This window comes from Poecilia latipinna, unplaced genomic scaffold (assembly GCF_001443285.1).
Source record: "Poecilia latipinna isolate Pla-1442-1.1 unplaced genomic scaffold, P_latipinna-1.0 Scaffold151, whole genome shotgun sequence".
In the NCBI taxonomy this organism is placed as follows: domain Eukaryota; kingdom Metazoa; phylum Chordata; class Actinopteri; order Cyprinodontiformes; family Poeciliidae; genus Poecilia; species Poecilia latipinna.
The window spans coordinates 412,586-428,014 of NW_015112767.1; the positions used below are offsets into that span (position 1 = coordinate 412,586).

The window sequence follows — 15,429 nt, forward strand, 5'->3', positions numbered from 1 at the left end:
CCCGGGGGTGGATGAGCCGCCCCCCCCACCCCAGGAAGAGGGTTGGGAGTGGGGGGGGGGGGGGGGGTAATGACAGAGGTAAGCTGGGGGGTGGAAACTAACAGAGAAGGCCACATGCAGCTGTAGAGGACAATAACTGGATGATGAATGCAGAGGAAAAGGGATTTTGATGTCGAGTTTATAGTGATGTGCAGCTGATATTTTCTATTGCCTTTAACTAGACCCGTTCTGCTTTCAGCCATTTGTGGAAACAAACGGAGTAAATCCTGCTGCTGTTTCGGCTCTTTAAGGACTGACATTAACTTTACTAAACTGCTGCTAATGTTGCGCATTTATTCACAGCTTAGAGGGATTTACTTTTACTCCAGAAAAGTAAATGTTAAGCCGGCACAGATGCAGGAAATGCAAACGTCTGCATCTGCAGAGTATATCTTTGTTAAGTCCTCACAGTTACATCTTTGCACAAATGTTAAGGAGATTTCACACGAGCTAGACGCATGTGAAAACAACACATGCGTGTTGTTTTCACATGCATGTGTGAGCTGTGAGCTGCTCACACATGCATGTGTCCGAGCTGTGAAAATTATGTCCCGTTTAAAAGCGGAGAAACGCGGCTCACCTGCTCTGCTCCACATTACCTCGGCTAAGTTCTCAGCACATTCCAGTTTCCTGCTGAAGTTTTTCCACGCTTTGACATAAACTACAATGACAACGACAGGCGGTGTCTTAACACGTCGTGGCAGTTTCTACCTTCACCAGGGCAGCCAGCGCTCCAGACGGCTTCGGCGCGTCCGCCTCGTCTCCCTCGGTCCCGGCTGACTGTGCCGCCGCCTCTGCTTGCGTCGGATCAGCGGGCTGCATCAGGCTGTCTTCCAAACACGTGTCATCCACCGTGTACTCCATGTCCACCAGACAGTGGCGGTTTCTGGAGCTGTACTCCACGAGGTTAATTAGCAGCCCCAAACCCTGATGTGCATAAATAAAAAGCGACACCAACGGGAGAAAGCACGGGTCAAGGAGGGGATTAATTGTGTTGTTTTGCTACCGGATGAAAGGGGAGGGGGGACGTTTGTCCCTCGGAAGAGTCTTACCAGGACTCGGACGTCAAAGCGCTGCTCCTGCGGGATGTAGCGCGGGACTCGGAGGACGCAATTGAGCGCGGTGTCTATCAGCTGCTCCTGCTCGCCCGTCTTGGTGCTTCCCCACTCTGCAAACAAAAAGGATCGATCGCTTAGCCTCTGCTTACGCCAGAAAACCAAACCCTGCTGAGCTGTTTCAATTCAAGTAAACCTTCAACTTTGTCCTTAATGATGCAAAAAGTGAAAAGCACAAGGAGAACACACTGCAAAAGCTGTAAAATCTTAAGTATTTTTGGTGTGGTTATGAGTGCAAATATGTTAGTGCACTTTAAATAAGACAAAAACTAACAAGTAACTTTTCAGCAAGACACATGAGCTTGTTTTAAGTCAATAATTCCTTAATATTGATGAACAAATAGTGCTTTTCCATCAATATTAAGGAATTATTGTGCTGATTGAGACATTCCCACTAGAAACTAGTCCAAAAAATACTTTGTAAGATGTTGTGTTTTTGCAGCGTATGCTAAAATCTAATAAAAATAAAATGCTCTAGTCTAAATAATCGCCTCTTGACAGAAGCTAAGCTAACGTTAGTCTACCGTTGTCGTGGGTGAGGTTGAGCAGCACGCCTATGACGGCCCTCATGCAGTCCTCCACCGCCTTGCCCACGTTGCTGAAGCTGCAGTGTGGCAGCGTTGCGCCCGACGACGACGACGACAGGGAGCTGTTGTTCAGCGCCCGGCTGTACCGCTGGATCATATCTTCGCAGTAACGCAGCGCTCTGATGACAGAAGAGAGGACGGCTTTTGTTAGAGATCGGGAGGCGTGAAATGACAGAAGTGGGGCGGAAAATGAAAGATTAATGCTGGAGAAAAGGCGGCACAAAGACGTAAAGCAAGGAGATCAAGATTGAACTTTTTCCGACTGATTCAGTTTGTCAACGAGCGTCAAGTTTTTAGGTGAGTCTAGATCAGCAGCTCGAATCTGGCTTTTGTCGTCGTTTGTAAGCAGAGGCCTTTGTCTTGTTTTCTTTTGGAGCAACCCTGTGACCGGCTGTTGAACCTAATAAATTTCACTACAAATGCAGGCCACTTACCATTTCAAGTTTGGAAAGATTACAAAAAAGGGACTCAAAATTGAGGTCACAAAAAACATTGCCACTAAACTTTGCCAGGCTCTTCGAGCCTAAAGTCACAAGTTTATTTGACGGATCAACCAAACATGACTGCAAATCATCTTAGCCGCAAATGCGAGTAAAATGGTAAGTATATGGAGGTAAAACGGTCTCATAAGTCACAAATACACAGAACAAGATTCACATTTGTATTTTTGATGCAAAACACAAATATATCTTTATTTCCAAGCTGCTTCTGGCCTGTGGGTTGCGCTGGATTTGTGTGTGAAGTTTGACACTCCCCTAACATTTGAAATTTTTTTTTTAAATAAACGATCTCTCTGACTGGATGATCAGCAACAAATCGGATAGCTTCCTTGTTTCAGCCAATCATATTAACCCATTCCATGTTTTGCTTGTTTTACTGGTGTGTCTACTAATTGCTACATTTTCATCCTTACAACACATTGACACAAAACACAACATGAGTTCCAAATCCATTGACCTTCTTCCCTTTTATTTAATGCCAACTAATTAGCAGTTTTCAGTTAAGACTATTTAACGTGCTACCAGCTAGTCAGTTCACTGGACTAGCTGCTTTGCGATCATGCCTGCTTATGCTCGACATAGTTGTCAAAAATAACAACAGTGTAAATAACTGAACTGAGGCACAACATTCTTCAAACTTTAAACATGCACTTAACTTGAAATGTTATATTTAAAGCTCTTATTAACAGGACTTCCTCGAAAAGGGGCGGATAGTGCAGCTTGTGCTGCTGACTCATCATCTTCTGACATTTTAATTCCCAGACGCAGTGAAACCAGCCAACTGCTGTTTGTAAAGTTGCACCAGACAGAAACCAGGCAGGCGTTTTAGTTCATTTAATATCCACAGCTTGTGGGACAAGTCATGTTCACACCTTTATGTATCAGTTTAATGTACTGCCTAAACACACACACACACACACACACACAAAAAAAAAAAGAGGAGCTCTGAAAATGTTGCGGCAGTGCACCCAACTGAAAAAGGTGGAGCTGTCGGAGCTGAAATCTATTATTATAAAGTCCTGGTGAGAGACATAAAGTATTCGGGTAACTCAGACGTCAACCTGAGCTCACCTGGCAGAGGAGACGATGAGCTGCGAGTCTTTGTATGCAATCAGATAACCCTGGTTTTCTGGGTTCTGCACAGTCACCTGTTAGCAGAAGATGACAGAGTGAGACACACAAAGCGAAAGATTTAAAAAGGAACCAGGAACATTCAGGTTTAACCCAGATGTCTCAAAAAGTTGTTTCGACTGTGCCTTTCATCCGGTGACGAAAAGAAAATCTCAATATAGAAAAACTTTTTTTTGTCCTCCAGTCTCACCTTTTTGCACAAGTTTTGAGAAACTTGAAAAGACGCTACTTACACTTTCAAGCACTCTCAGACACCTCTCGGCTCCCCACAAAGATTCTACGAGTTTCTCCTTGTCATCTTCCTGGCTCAGGTTCTCCACGCACTCTTTCACTGTGGCGGCACAACACAAACGGCACACTTGACTTTTCACGTGGTTAAACCACAGAGCAGAAGCAATCAAGCAGGAGGATTCAAAACACACACACACACACGCACACACACACACACACACACACACACACACACAGACCTTTATCCACAATATGGTCCAGGCCTCCTAGCAGCCGAAGTTCTTCTTTGAACCAATCGCCCGCTCTCTTGGAGGTCAGGGATAATAGCGCCTCCATGGCGAGATGGCCCGTCTGCACGAGGAGATGCGTTTGAGTTTTAGATTGATTGATTATATATTGTATCCCGAATGTCAACGTGAAGCACAGAGATGTTTAGAAAAGAAAAACATAAATAAACATAGACATGCAGACGCAGGATAGTCTCAGGATTCGTAGCTTTTTATTCATCACATTTCTGGAGAACTACGTAGATCAACAATCAGAATTCTTCGATAAGACCCTGAGACTTAGCAATTAAATTCAAGATTACTATAGCAATAAAAATGGAAGTAAAAGTTAGGTTAGACGTCGCCACAAGTTTTCAAAAGGACGACCTACCGTGATGTTTTCCAAGTCGAGATGCTTGTTGTGCACGGTCTCGCACAGCTTCCTGATCTTCTCCTTGACCTTCGCCACTTCCTTGGCGGTGAGCTGATCCTGGTCGCCTGAGTAGTCCTGGTCCAGCTCCAGCAGCTTGATCATGAGCTCCAGACACGCCCGGTCCAGATCCATGTTGAGCCGATCTCGACTCAGGATGTACATCAGCGCGGCGGTGCACAGAGCGAGGTTCTGGACAAAATGTAAGAGTTTCTTAAGAAAGTTGGTTTAATGTTTGTGAAAACTGCCAATTGAAATCCAGGTTAACAACAGACACCAAGTTAGTTTGTGTTGATCACAATAAGTTACACAATTAAAAGAAAGTCGGACTATTAATAAGCCTCTGTTCTGTGAAAGAATACAACAGCATATTGCTGAATTGACCCAGGTGTGGGGCATAATTATAGCGTTTCCAGCACTTCAACTAGACCTGGCGCTTTAAGATGACGAAGCTTAATGCAACATTGCATTTACGTGCAACAAACGAACGGACAGACAGAGTCGAGGTCGACGTACCGGATGCTGCGGAGCGTCACTGAGCATCTTGAAGACCTGAGCCACTTTGCCTCGGGCCCGGAGGTGCATCCTGAAACTCGGCATGGCGCACCGTGTGGCCAGGCTGATTATACTGCAAGACAATAGAGTGTGGAAATTACAGCATTATCCATGACTCTTTGTGAAACTTAAGGGGCCAGAATGAGAGACGGGCTACCACTGATTCACTCTGCATCACACACACACACGGTGGGAACTAAAGGTTAACCCAGAAGACAGCTTGACCAATGGACCAGCTAAGACCAGTGTGCTATTATTGTGTAACGAGTAAAAATAAATAATGGTAAGAGAATAAGCACAGAAAGTTCAGTTAAACATGTTCTATATTTCTGCATATCAAAATCAATAAATAAATGTTATAGCGTTATTATGACAGCACCGATCTATTTTACTGTAGCTTAATATAAACAAGTATTTGAGTAATGTGTTGTAGTTTAGTAAAAATGTATTTTTTTTTTTAGTCTCTTCTGTTTTAGTGAAAACTATTTGTGTCATGTTAGAATCCATTGTGTAATTTTTCAAGAGGTTACCATAAAGTGAAAATACACTCTTGTAAAAACCCTGGATGAAAATAAAATGTCCACAATCAAACGTCTCTGAAAGACATTTGTCTTAAAATGCGGTGAATGAACTTTAAAAAAAAAACAACAAGTGCGCTCTGCCCGTTTCGTCAATTCAAGTGAGGCAACTAAAACTCACTACAATGAAGGTGGGAGTTAAAAACACCGACATCACATCACAGAAGTGCGAGGGACGGGCAGCGAGCGTCTCCCCTGCACTTACCTAAGGCATCTCGTGTTAAGTGGCTGGCTGCTCTTCAGTCCCGTCTCCAGGTACTCAAAGTCGTCGGTGAACTCTTGATTCTCTCCAAACTCCACCACGTCGTTGAAGTGCTTCACATGCTGCACCACCGTGTACAGCTGTTGCAAGAGGAATGGGATTAATTACATCTGTCCGGAGACACAATCAGCCGGGGGGGGGGAGGGGAGCACATTTGCGCCAATATCGATGGAATGGCCCCGCGCCGGCCGCTAAGCCCCCTCCGATGGTTCCATTACCGGCAATTGCTGACTGCGCTAATTTGCAGTCAATTTGCAATCATCAATAACGGTTCAAGCGTTAAGGCCTGATCAGCAGTTCCTTCTGCACGTCCACCAGTCGCAACGAGAGTGTCGGGTGTGCTCAGCATGATGCCAACTACAGCTTTAGTGCGAGGCAAAAACCTCTGCACTTCAGGCGATCTGTGGCCCTGGAGGCCCAGAGCATAATCTCTGTCCAGGAGGCCCATCATTAACATAAGTAATCTATGGGGGATTTAAAATTATTAGCAACAATTCTGGTTGAAAAGACTGACTGTTGCATCTAAAAAAAGAAAGAAAAAAAAAAGATCCATAAACTAAACATCAATTGCAATTACCAGAGACCCCGTCTCGCTGTGCCTTCCACTCACCTCTTTGTCTTCTTTCCTGCATTTGAGTGCCGTGACAATCTCTTGGTTGGGCCGTGTGGGGATGGTTTCCGATTTGATGACTTTTGGTGGCGGTGGAGGCGCTTTGAACAAGCCGTCGTCTTTGTGAGAGTTGCTGTCCTTGCTGCCGCTCGACAAAACGGCCTGAAGAAGGAAGAGGAGGAAATGAGCAGAGAGAGAAGGAGAGAGAGAAAATATATATATATATATATATATATATATATATATATATATATATATATATATATAAAAGTCTGACCAAAGTAACGAAATCTGCGTAATGGGCCCGTCTACAAGGTTTACCGCTGCTGAACAGTTTAGGAGCATGTGTGCAAGTAAGCGCTTTAAACAGATGTCGGAGGAGATGGAGCAAAGTCAACAGTTAATTTTAAGAAAGCCTGCGCCCGAGCTCTTTGTCTCTGAACAAACATTTATTTCCATGGGGTAAATTCAGCTCAGAGGGTAAATAAAGAAGCAGAGCTGGACTCGCTTGTCCGACCGCATCGGTCAAAACACAGACTTGGAAATTAAAAAAAAAAAAAAAAAAAAAAAAAAGAAAAAGAAAAGAGGTCTGTTGCAATAAGCGTTTAATCAATTAATCGGATGATAAATTAAAATAAGCTTGATAAAATTCATTGCGATTTGTTTAGAGAGACTTCATAATCCAATTTTTTTTGGTTTTGGTTTTTATTTCTGCTTTATTTATCGTTTTTTTTTTATTTTGGATATTGAAATTATCTTCCAGTTTCAGTGCTAAGTGTTATTTACAAAATTAAAGCTTATTGGTATTTGAGAGGGCAAACTTGCGTTATTATGCTCTATTATCGATACGTTACTTGAAAATAGTGCCAAAAGTAGCAATATTATCATTTATAGCAATAATAACTTGAGAAAACAAACTGAACTCCCTTTTGTCATTTGCTTTACATAATATTCCTTAGAGAACAGCTCTAGTTGAACAACAGGCATGCATATTTTCTAAATGACACAATCTTTAAATACACTGGAATCTTACAAAGTGCTGACAGATGCAAATAACACAAACTCGTGGTCTTACCGGGGAGGTCTGAGATCGAGAAAGTGGAGGCACAGGAATCTCTTCGGGTTCCGGTTGGTTCCAGTGTCGAGCGTTGTACACAGCTTTAGAAGGAGACTAAAAACAAAACAAAACAACAACAAAAAAAAATCAGATCTGTCAGTTCAACAGAACGCCAATCATAAATTTCATTTCATGATTAAAGAGGAACCATGAAAAATAGTTGTACAGAGTATGAGACAAATTAACAAACTACTTTAAAAATGTGATTTTTTTCCCTTTACTTCCCTGATCAAAAGAAGTTTGTTACAGAAAAAATAAAAAATAAAAGCGGTGATGAAAGTTGCTACCCAGACGGTCAGGTTTAGAAGTTGCTGACCCGGGAAGGCTGACTCATTCATTTCCACCCTTGTAGCAGCATCCTAGTACTTTTAAGTCATTCACAGAGAGTTGGGGGTCGCTGGAAAAAAAAAACATTCATTTTGAAAGCAGAATACTCTGCTTATTGCATATAGTTTAGTTATTTAATTTCAATAAATGGGAGAAAGCTCATGCGGTTGTTTTAATCAGGGCAGCTGTAGGCTCAGTCTGGAGCCGAAGAATCTCCCAGCAGCACAGAAACGCTTCCTGTAAATAACACATTCTGTGACTCAAGCACACACTGCGCAGGCGATGCACCAACTTATGCTGAGGATGGCGGTAACGGCAGAGGACAGAGCACAAACAACCCAAAGCCACGGCAAAGTAAGATTCAAATAAAACAGGAAAATGTGCTCTGAAAAACACCACTAATTCAGGACTGAATTATTAAAACGAAAAAAAAAAAAAAAACATCAAAATAGGAGGTAATGATCTAAACTCTTCACACAACACCCACATTTTCAACGAAGCACACGTTTGCCGTGCTGGTGTAAGGCGTAATTAAAGCTGGACTTTAACATCGGGCGCTTGGCGCGACGAGATGCAACTCAAACATAAATTACAGGTGAATCACGGCATTCGCTCAGAAAAGTGTCAACAGAACCAGCCCATCAGATTTAGTAGTTTGTAAACAACATGGGGTATACTTTTCTTGTTACTGCCTCACCTGTGAAAGGAGCTTCCTGAAGCACTGAGGGCACTACGGAGTACCGGCGCTGTTGGAAGTTTAGTTCCGCTTTCTATATTAACATTTGGTTTTATTTCTGTTGCTCTTTATTTGTTATCTTAGTTTTGAGACCCATCGGTTTCTTCAGTCACGTAATCCAACGCTAACACTGCCAACAGATTTGTGTGCATTTTGCCCCCATATTTTCATACTTGAGCATTAATATAATGAGAAACCTCTCACAGAAGGTACTAAATAACACACGGAAAATAACTTTTGTGGAAAAAAAAAAAAACAGTTAAATTACATATGAACACACACAGAAAAAAAAATAAGTTACCTTTTTGGGTCCACTGAAAATCTTTTTGAGTCCAGTGGAGGAGTCCTTCGATTTGTCACCTTGCCTTCCTGTTCGCCCTTTCTGACCCTCAGCGACTCCAGGGCTGGAGTCATCAGAGAAGTCAAAAGCATCTGTTGAAAAAGTCAAGTATGCTCTTTAAATATGCTCAGCAAAACAAAAAAAAAAAAAAACCTTACAACATTTGAGAGCTTAAATATACCACAGTGGCAAAGAAAAATGTACTTGTGGGATGAGTAGACATCTTATTCTGCCGTTGAATGCCGTTAAGACTTTGTTTTTCAACCAAGCACAAATTTTAGGGATGCACGATATTGGATTTTCGGTCAATATCCGATATGCCAATATACGAAAGCTCGCTTGGACGATACCAACACAGATATTTTTTTCTATACCCACTTACTGAAACTATACGTCTTTCTCTACTGTGGGGTTGAAATACTGCACCGTCTTTGTCAATTTAACCTGCTGCCAAATAAAATGCTAAAAAGGAGGCTGAAAATTACGTAACACTTAACTTGCATTGTGTTTAATGTCAAATTGATTCATGTCATTTGCTCTCTCTAAGACAATGACAACATTCAAACAGTGCAAATTTGTAAACCTTCACAAAACTAAACCTAACCTGTTCACAAGCAACAAGTGAAAAGCACATCAGTCGTGCATTAACACTTAAGTTTCTTATGACGTTGTACTGCAGGCATCATTGTCACTGGTTTGTCATTAAAACAACGCCTTTTATATCGATTTTTGACGGAATGGCCGACGTCCGATGTTAAATTTTTACAGCTAATATCGGCCGATACCACGGCGATAATATTGTGCCTCTTAACATATTTCCTTAGTTTGTCACATCTTCATCATATCGGTTTATCACCTCTGCTCACCTGTATTGCTGCTGGCTTGACTGTCCTGAGAGTCACTGGTGTGAGGACTGTCGACACTTGAGCTCAGTGCGGCTAAGGCTGCGGCCGCCCTCTTGACCTTCTTCTCTTTGGCCTGAGAGTTCTCGTCATCGCTGTCACTCTCGCTGAGGTCGTCAAAGCCAAAATACTTGATCTTGTAGCTGCTTTTGCCAGCCATGGCCCCTTCAGAACTCGCATCCTCCCCTTCGCCGTCTTTGTCCTCAAACCCAAAGAACTCCAGTTTGGTCTCGGCCTTGGTCTTCTTCGTCTTTGTCTGGACAGGCCTAAACCTAAAAAAAAAACAAAAAAACAATAGAACCAACGTTTCTCAAAAATACGATTTGTGCAATTAAGATTATTTTCCTGCTTAGTTTATTACATTTCATTTAATCTGCATTGCTGCAATACTAAATTGTTTTTTTGTTTTTTTCCCCCCCATTTTGACCCACATGTAAGTAGTTCAATAAACTAACATTTAAAAGAAAGGGGAAACAAGAGGACAAGGATATGTCATTTTTGAGTGAAAAAGTAACAACCTCCAAGTACTGTTTGTCGTTTTAGAGTAAATGCATTGAACAGATAAACAATGCAAGGCAACTTCAAACACTGACTACTGCTTTCACATTGCTGCTTTTAGAAGTTATAGAAGAGAGGAAACATGGACCGCTATAGGTGACACTTAAAAAAGAAAAAAACAGAACAGGGTCCGACTTGTGTGCAAACCGATCAAATTACCAAGATAAACCAAACATCACAAAGTTAAAATAACCAAGGTGTGACATCTAAATTTAAATTAGAGTTCAATTTTGCAATTTGATGCATAATTTAAAAAAATATATTAAATTACAGAGATTGTATGTAGAAGCGAATAGAAAGGTGCAAATAGTTCAGAAGAAGATTAGATTTCAAAACTCCTTATTCCACAAGAATAGCTTCAAATTAGACAGAACCCTCACTCGGAATAATTTTCACTACAATACAACTTTTGAGACAAAACCGAAAAAAATAATTAAAAAAAAAGAGAGAGAGAAACCTACCGAGTCGGTTTAGGTGGTTGCGTGTCCGACTTCTTCTTCATCTGACCTGCCTCTCCCAGGTCAGCGGGGGTGGGCTGTGCCACGAGTTCATCGATGCTGCGGTCCATTGAGTCCTGGATGGTGACGTTGCACACTGACAAGCAGGACGGGTGCAGAACTGTGTAGTCCCGCACCCTCCCGCCGCCCCTGCCTGCGGGCTTGGCTGCTGTGTTAGCACTGGCAGCGATACCACTTGCGCCAGCAGAAAGGACACTATTGGATTTATCTTGGGCACTTGAGGGGTCAGTGGGCTTGTCACTGTTGCCGTCGCTGAATTCATCAAGTGCTTTGTGAGACCGGTGGGGTCGTTGGTATTTCTTGCAGTTTGAGGCCCTTAAGGTAAACGGGGACGGGGGAATGTTGTCCACCGGTTCTGGCGGGGGCTCCGTGGGAAGTTCCTGGTCAGCACTTTTCATTTCCTCCGACAGGGATCCGTCATAAGAGCATGCAGGTTGGGTGCTGTGCGTTCCTCCGGGTACGTTTACCGACATGGAGGCGTCTAAGTTAGAAAAGGAGGAAACCGGCATCTGGGATACTGGCAAGTTTTCGTTGTCGAAGAGGACAGTCTCTGAGACGCAGGTCACATATACAGGTTTTTGGCTGCCGGCCAATGCACTTTTGTACCACGGCTGATTGTTTTTAACATCCTTTTCTGACGTCTGCTTATCTGCGAAGATAGAAGAAATGCATAGACTGTTACACAACACTAAAACTGAAAATATTTTCAAGAAGACTTGGCTGATTACATGCATTTTGGTTTTTAAAATGACAACGTTTCATGTACGAAGCCAACAAAAGTCATGGTCACGCTCTACTCCCCAACAGGCCGTTTCTACAAGTGGCTACTTACTTGTCAATGTTGCCGTTATACTTGCAGAGGCCTGTGCTGATGTCACGACGGCAGCAGTCACTCTGCTCTGCGCTGTAACCGGCTTCGGTGCGGCCTCTTCTGGCATCTTCATTTCAGAAACATTTTCGGAGGTCACAGTCTTGGACTCTTCGTCGCTGTCAAACCCAAACGGGTCTTCGCTGTCGCTGTCCTCAAGCCTGGGCCTCTTGGAGACCTCAGTTGCTCCAGGTTTTAATAAAGGCTTTTTGCCTCCCAGCTGCGCCTTGTAGGTGGTCTCCCCCCATTTGGTGGTCAGGGTGGGCTTCTTGTTGGAGAAAACTTCTTCAAATTTGGAATTCGCCTCCCCTCCCTTGCGGTTGTAGGTTTTACCGAATCTGGATGTCATGTTGGTTGCTGTATGTTACATATTCTCTGTAAACACAGGAAGAAGCATCACCAAAAATGATGCATTCTATTCACCATTCTATAACTTAGTAGTTTAGGTCATTAGTGCCAAAATAGTTCAGGTTTGAAATGGATTAGTGCAGGAGTCAGTTTATACTCCCCAGGGTAACATTTATAACTACTTTGTATGTATCTATAACTGTTATTTCTGGTTTAATCAGGGGTCCTAATCCGACATGTTTGGTATGATGCAGATAAGACACAGACCCAAGGAAGGAATTAAAATAATAATAATAAAAAAAACCAGGTTATGACATAGATTTCATTAAATGACAAACACTTAAATTAAGTTATATTTGAGAGTTTTTATGACGATTTATTCATCGTATATAAACACATATACACATGTGATCTTTGTGGGGATCTACAGCTTACACCTTACCCTTATCCTAACCAAAACTCAATTCACACCTTAGTTCTAAACTTGACCCCTGATCCCAAAACAGTCAGTGGGTCCCCACAATGTAGTATATGTCAGGAAAATGGTCCCCACAAGGTATTACAAACAAACACAAACACACAGGGTGTTGTTTGTATATGCGAGTGTTCAAACAGTGGTAAAAACTTTTGAGATTTAACTATTTTTGTACCACAACAGAACTTAAAACGTGAGGAAAGCACATGCTAACAAATTACAGCGGAAAAAAAAAAAAAAAAAAAATCAGGTAAAACTACACTTGAATCTTGAACTCAGCAGGTAATTTCTGGTTTTAAATAGTAATATTTACTAGCCACGGCAGAAAATTAAAATCATTTAATATGTCTTAATAAGAAAAAACAAGTATTTGGAATACTTGATAGCATTATTTGCTTTATATTCCACAGCTATACGAGCTATATTGTAAGTAATCACGTATTAACCCACGCTAAAAAAAAAAATAAAAAAAAAACTATTTCAAACATATTGATAATTTGATATAGCTAATATAAACACAGAAATTCTAATTACTAGCAACATCACTTCTAAATATAAAATAAGCGACACACATATTAAATGTTAATAAATCCTGCATAACATATATTCAATGACTGGAGCTATTATGCAAGCCAATTTGGCAAAGTTGAACCAACTGTTAGTTGATAGCACACCAAGTTAGCATTGTCAGCTCAAGCTTTTAGTGAAAATCGGGCAAGTCTTCTCTAAACAACACACAAACAGAAGGTATTTTGTAAACCAAAATAAAGCTCAGGGGTTATATAAATTATGTACGTGGCATAGTACCGGAGCAGATAACTTATCTACGTCTGTTAAGTCCAGACTGGCCCGCATGTAAAGTTAACTGCTGTGAAGTTAGCTATTAGCCGTTAGCTTCAGCACTGATAACTATTAGGCTAACGTAAGTCTCTTGTTTACATTTCTAACCTGGCAACATCAGATGGAGAAAAGCGTGCTTTTCAAAGACCACCAAGTGCACAGATATGCGTTACTGAATATATATAATGATATATAAAGTAACAGTGAGTTAAACAATAACTGGGACATACTATACCTTTCAACTCAAGCTAACCGTCTGCTTGTCTCCTAGCCAGCCGGTTAGGCCTGATCAGCTACTCACGCACAAATCAAGCGGGTAAAGTCGCTCCAATGCTGCAGAAAAAACTCTAGAAACACATCTCTATCTGAAATATTATTCTACAGCATTGCAAGATATAAAAGAAAATCTTAACAAATGCAATCGAAGCTACACCAGTTCAAAGATAAAGAATAATCCGGAGTTTTTCCATGTTCAAGTGCTACTGACTGCCATTAAAATATCCCCTCCCTCCGCGACGTTTGGCACTGTGCTGAGCTGCCTAGTTAGAACGTAACTGACCTATCAGCAACAAGAGCGGTTGTCTGCGCTGTGAGGCTGTGTCAGCGTCTCTGATTGGTTAAAAAAGTCAAAATAAGCCATAGGGGGCGCTAGAGGATTGTATTTGTTAAGAACTTCGGACTATCCCAAATTTGAAAAGAGGCTTATATTATTATGAAAATAAAATAAGATATGTTAAATAAAATTGCATGCATTTAAAATAACACAGAACAAAAGTTTGTAAGTAGATCAAATTTGTACAAAAAGAGACTCCATAATCAGAATAGATTTTTTTCTTACTGTAATTATCAGGTATTTAGGTTTCATTTCCTTGAGTAGTGTTTGCTTTCTTGAAACTAACCTCATCTGACTTAAAAATTATATTATCCAGTATAATATGCAAACTGTTGAATCAAATGTTTATTTGTTTTTTTACCCACAAACCTTAGTTTTAGTTGGATCCAATGTCTTGAATCCGAGATAAAACTTTTTGCACCCATATAGAATATGTCAGGTGTTTTGTGCCAAACAATGCAATTCTGATACTGAATGGTTAGTGTAATGGTATTAAATAAATAAAAATATATAAATAAAAGTGATAAAAACTAACTGAATACAGTAGACAAAGTCTTGCAGTTTGTATTATGGAGGGCAAAAAGCCAAAGCTGAAATTAAGAGTCTGGAACGGATTATGATATTTTAAAATGAATTACAGATGGTACAATGAAAAATTAAAATAACCAAAAAGCTATGAGTAAAAACGAAAAAAAAAAAGTTCTTTAGGAAGATTGGTAGCAACACCCTTAAAGTCCCAAAGATATACTTTGAAAAAGCAATAGCATATGAATGATCCATGTCACAGAGGAAGTGCAATGATCACTTTTAGTATTATACTCTCTGTAGAGAATGTAAAGATAAAACTGTAAATTTTCATTTGTTCTCTATGCGACCAAAGGTTTGTTTTTGAAATCGTGCTCAACTCACTCTTGAGACCCTTTCAAACTGCTCTGACCAGCACTACTGACACCAGCCAGGGGCAGTGGTGCTGGCACTGGTGATGCACCATGCACCATGTAGGTTGTGATTTGAGTCTGCTTAGCAATGTGGTCCTGCTGTACTGACACTGAAAAGCACATTTTTCAGACAGATGTCACTACATCTCCTTCAGGCTGAGGAGGTCTTTGTGGAAATGTCTGGCCATTGCTCCAAAAAACAAAACAAAGCCAAACATATACAAAATATTCATTCATTGTTTCATTTGGATAACGACAGCACTGCTCTCATATGATGTGAAGCACACGCTTTTCAAGCATTTACATCATTTTGGACCCGTAGAGAAACTGTCAGTCCACATCACAGTCCAGAGGAGGTGAGGTAATACAGCCGTGCCCAGTGTGACTGTTATGAACTCAGGTTTTGGCAGGTGTGTAGTAATTACCTCACTAACAAGCAAACATCGCAGCAGAGTCCAATGTTCTGTAATTTTACTGTAATCTTTAAACGTCGTGAAACTTTTGATTGAATAGGTCGGGAATGCGCGCAGCTGCCAAGGAGAAGC

At 41.2% G+C, this 15,429-nt stretch overlaps 1 protein-coding gene and 1 long non-coding RNA gene across 2 annotated transcripts in view; one reads left to right on the top strand and one right to left on the bottom strand.

The window, feature by feature from the left end:
* The window catches only part of LOC106945578 (uncharacterized), a 21,073-nt gene extending 13,701 nt beyond the window's left edge, over positions 1-7,372 (top strand). The window contains exon 3 of the long non-coding RNA XR_001424589.1: positions 7,068-7,372. This is a non-coding gene — a long non-coding RNA (uncharacterized LOC106945578). The remainder of the gene's footprint in view (positions 1-7,067) is intronic.
* wapla (WAPL cohesin release factor a) overlaps positions 1-13,877 on the bottom strand; it is a 21,104-nt gene extending 7,227 nt beyond the window's left edge. The window contains exons 1-16 of the mRNA XM_015029357.1: positions 13,569-13,877; positions 11,635-12,045; positions 10,746-11,451; positions 9,691-9,998; positions 8,786-8,916; positions 7,380-7,475; positions 6,305-6,466; positions 5,638-5,774; positions 4,816-4,927; positions 4,261-4,491; positions 3,843-3,954; positions 3,606-3,703; positions 3,313-3,389; positions 1,679-1,860; positions 1,092-1,207; positions 751-966 (exon numbers count right to left, since the gene is read on the bottom strand). Coding sequence (XP_014884843.1) covers positions 751-966; positions 1,092-1,207; positions 1,679-1,860; positions 3,313-3,389; positions 3,606-3,703; positions 3,843-3,954; positions 4,261-4,491; positions 4,816-4,927; positions 5,638-5,774; positions 6,305-6,466; positions 7,380-7,475; positions 8,786-8,916; positions 9,691-9,998; positions 10,746-11,451; positions 11,635-12,019 — 3,069 coding nt within the window. The 5' untranslated portion in view covers positions 12,020-12,045; positions 13,569-13,877. The remainder of the gene's footprint in view (positions 1-750; positions 967-1,091; positions 1,208-1,678; positions 1,861-3,312; positions 3,390-3,605; positions 3,704-3,842; positions 3,955-4,260; positions 4,492-4,815; positions 4,928-5,637; positions 5,775-6,304; positions 6,467-7,379; positions 7,476-8,785; positions 8,917-9,690; positions 9,999-10,745; positions 11,452-11,634; positions 12,046-13,568) is intronic.
* Between the last annotated feature and the right edge of the window lie 1,552 nt (positions 13,878-15,429).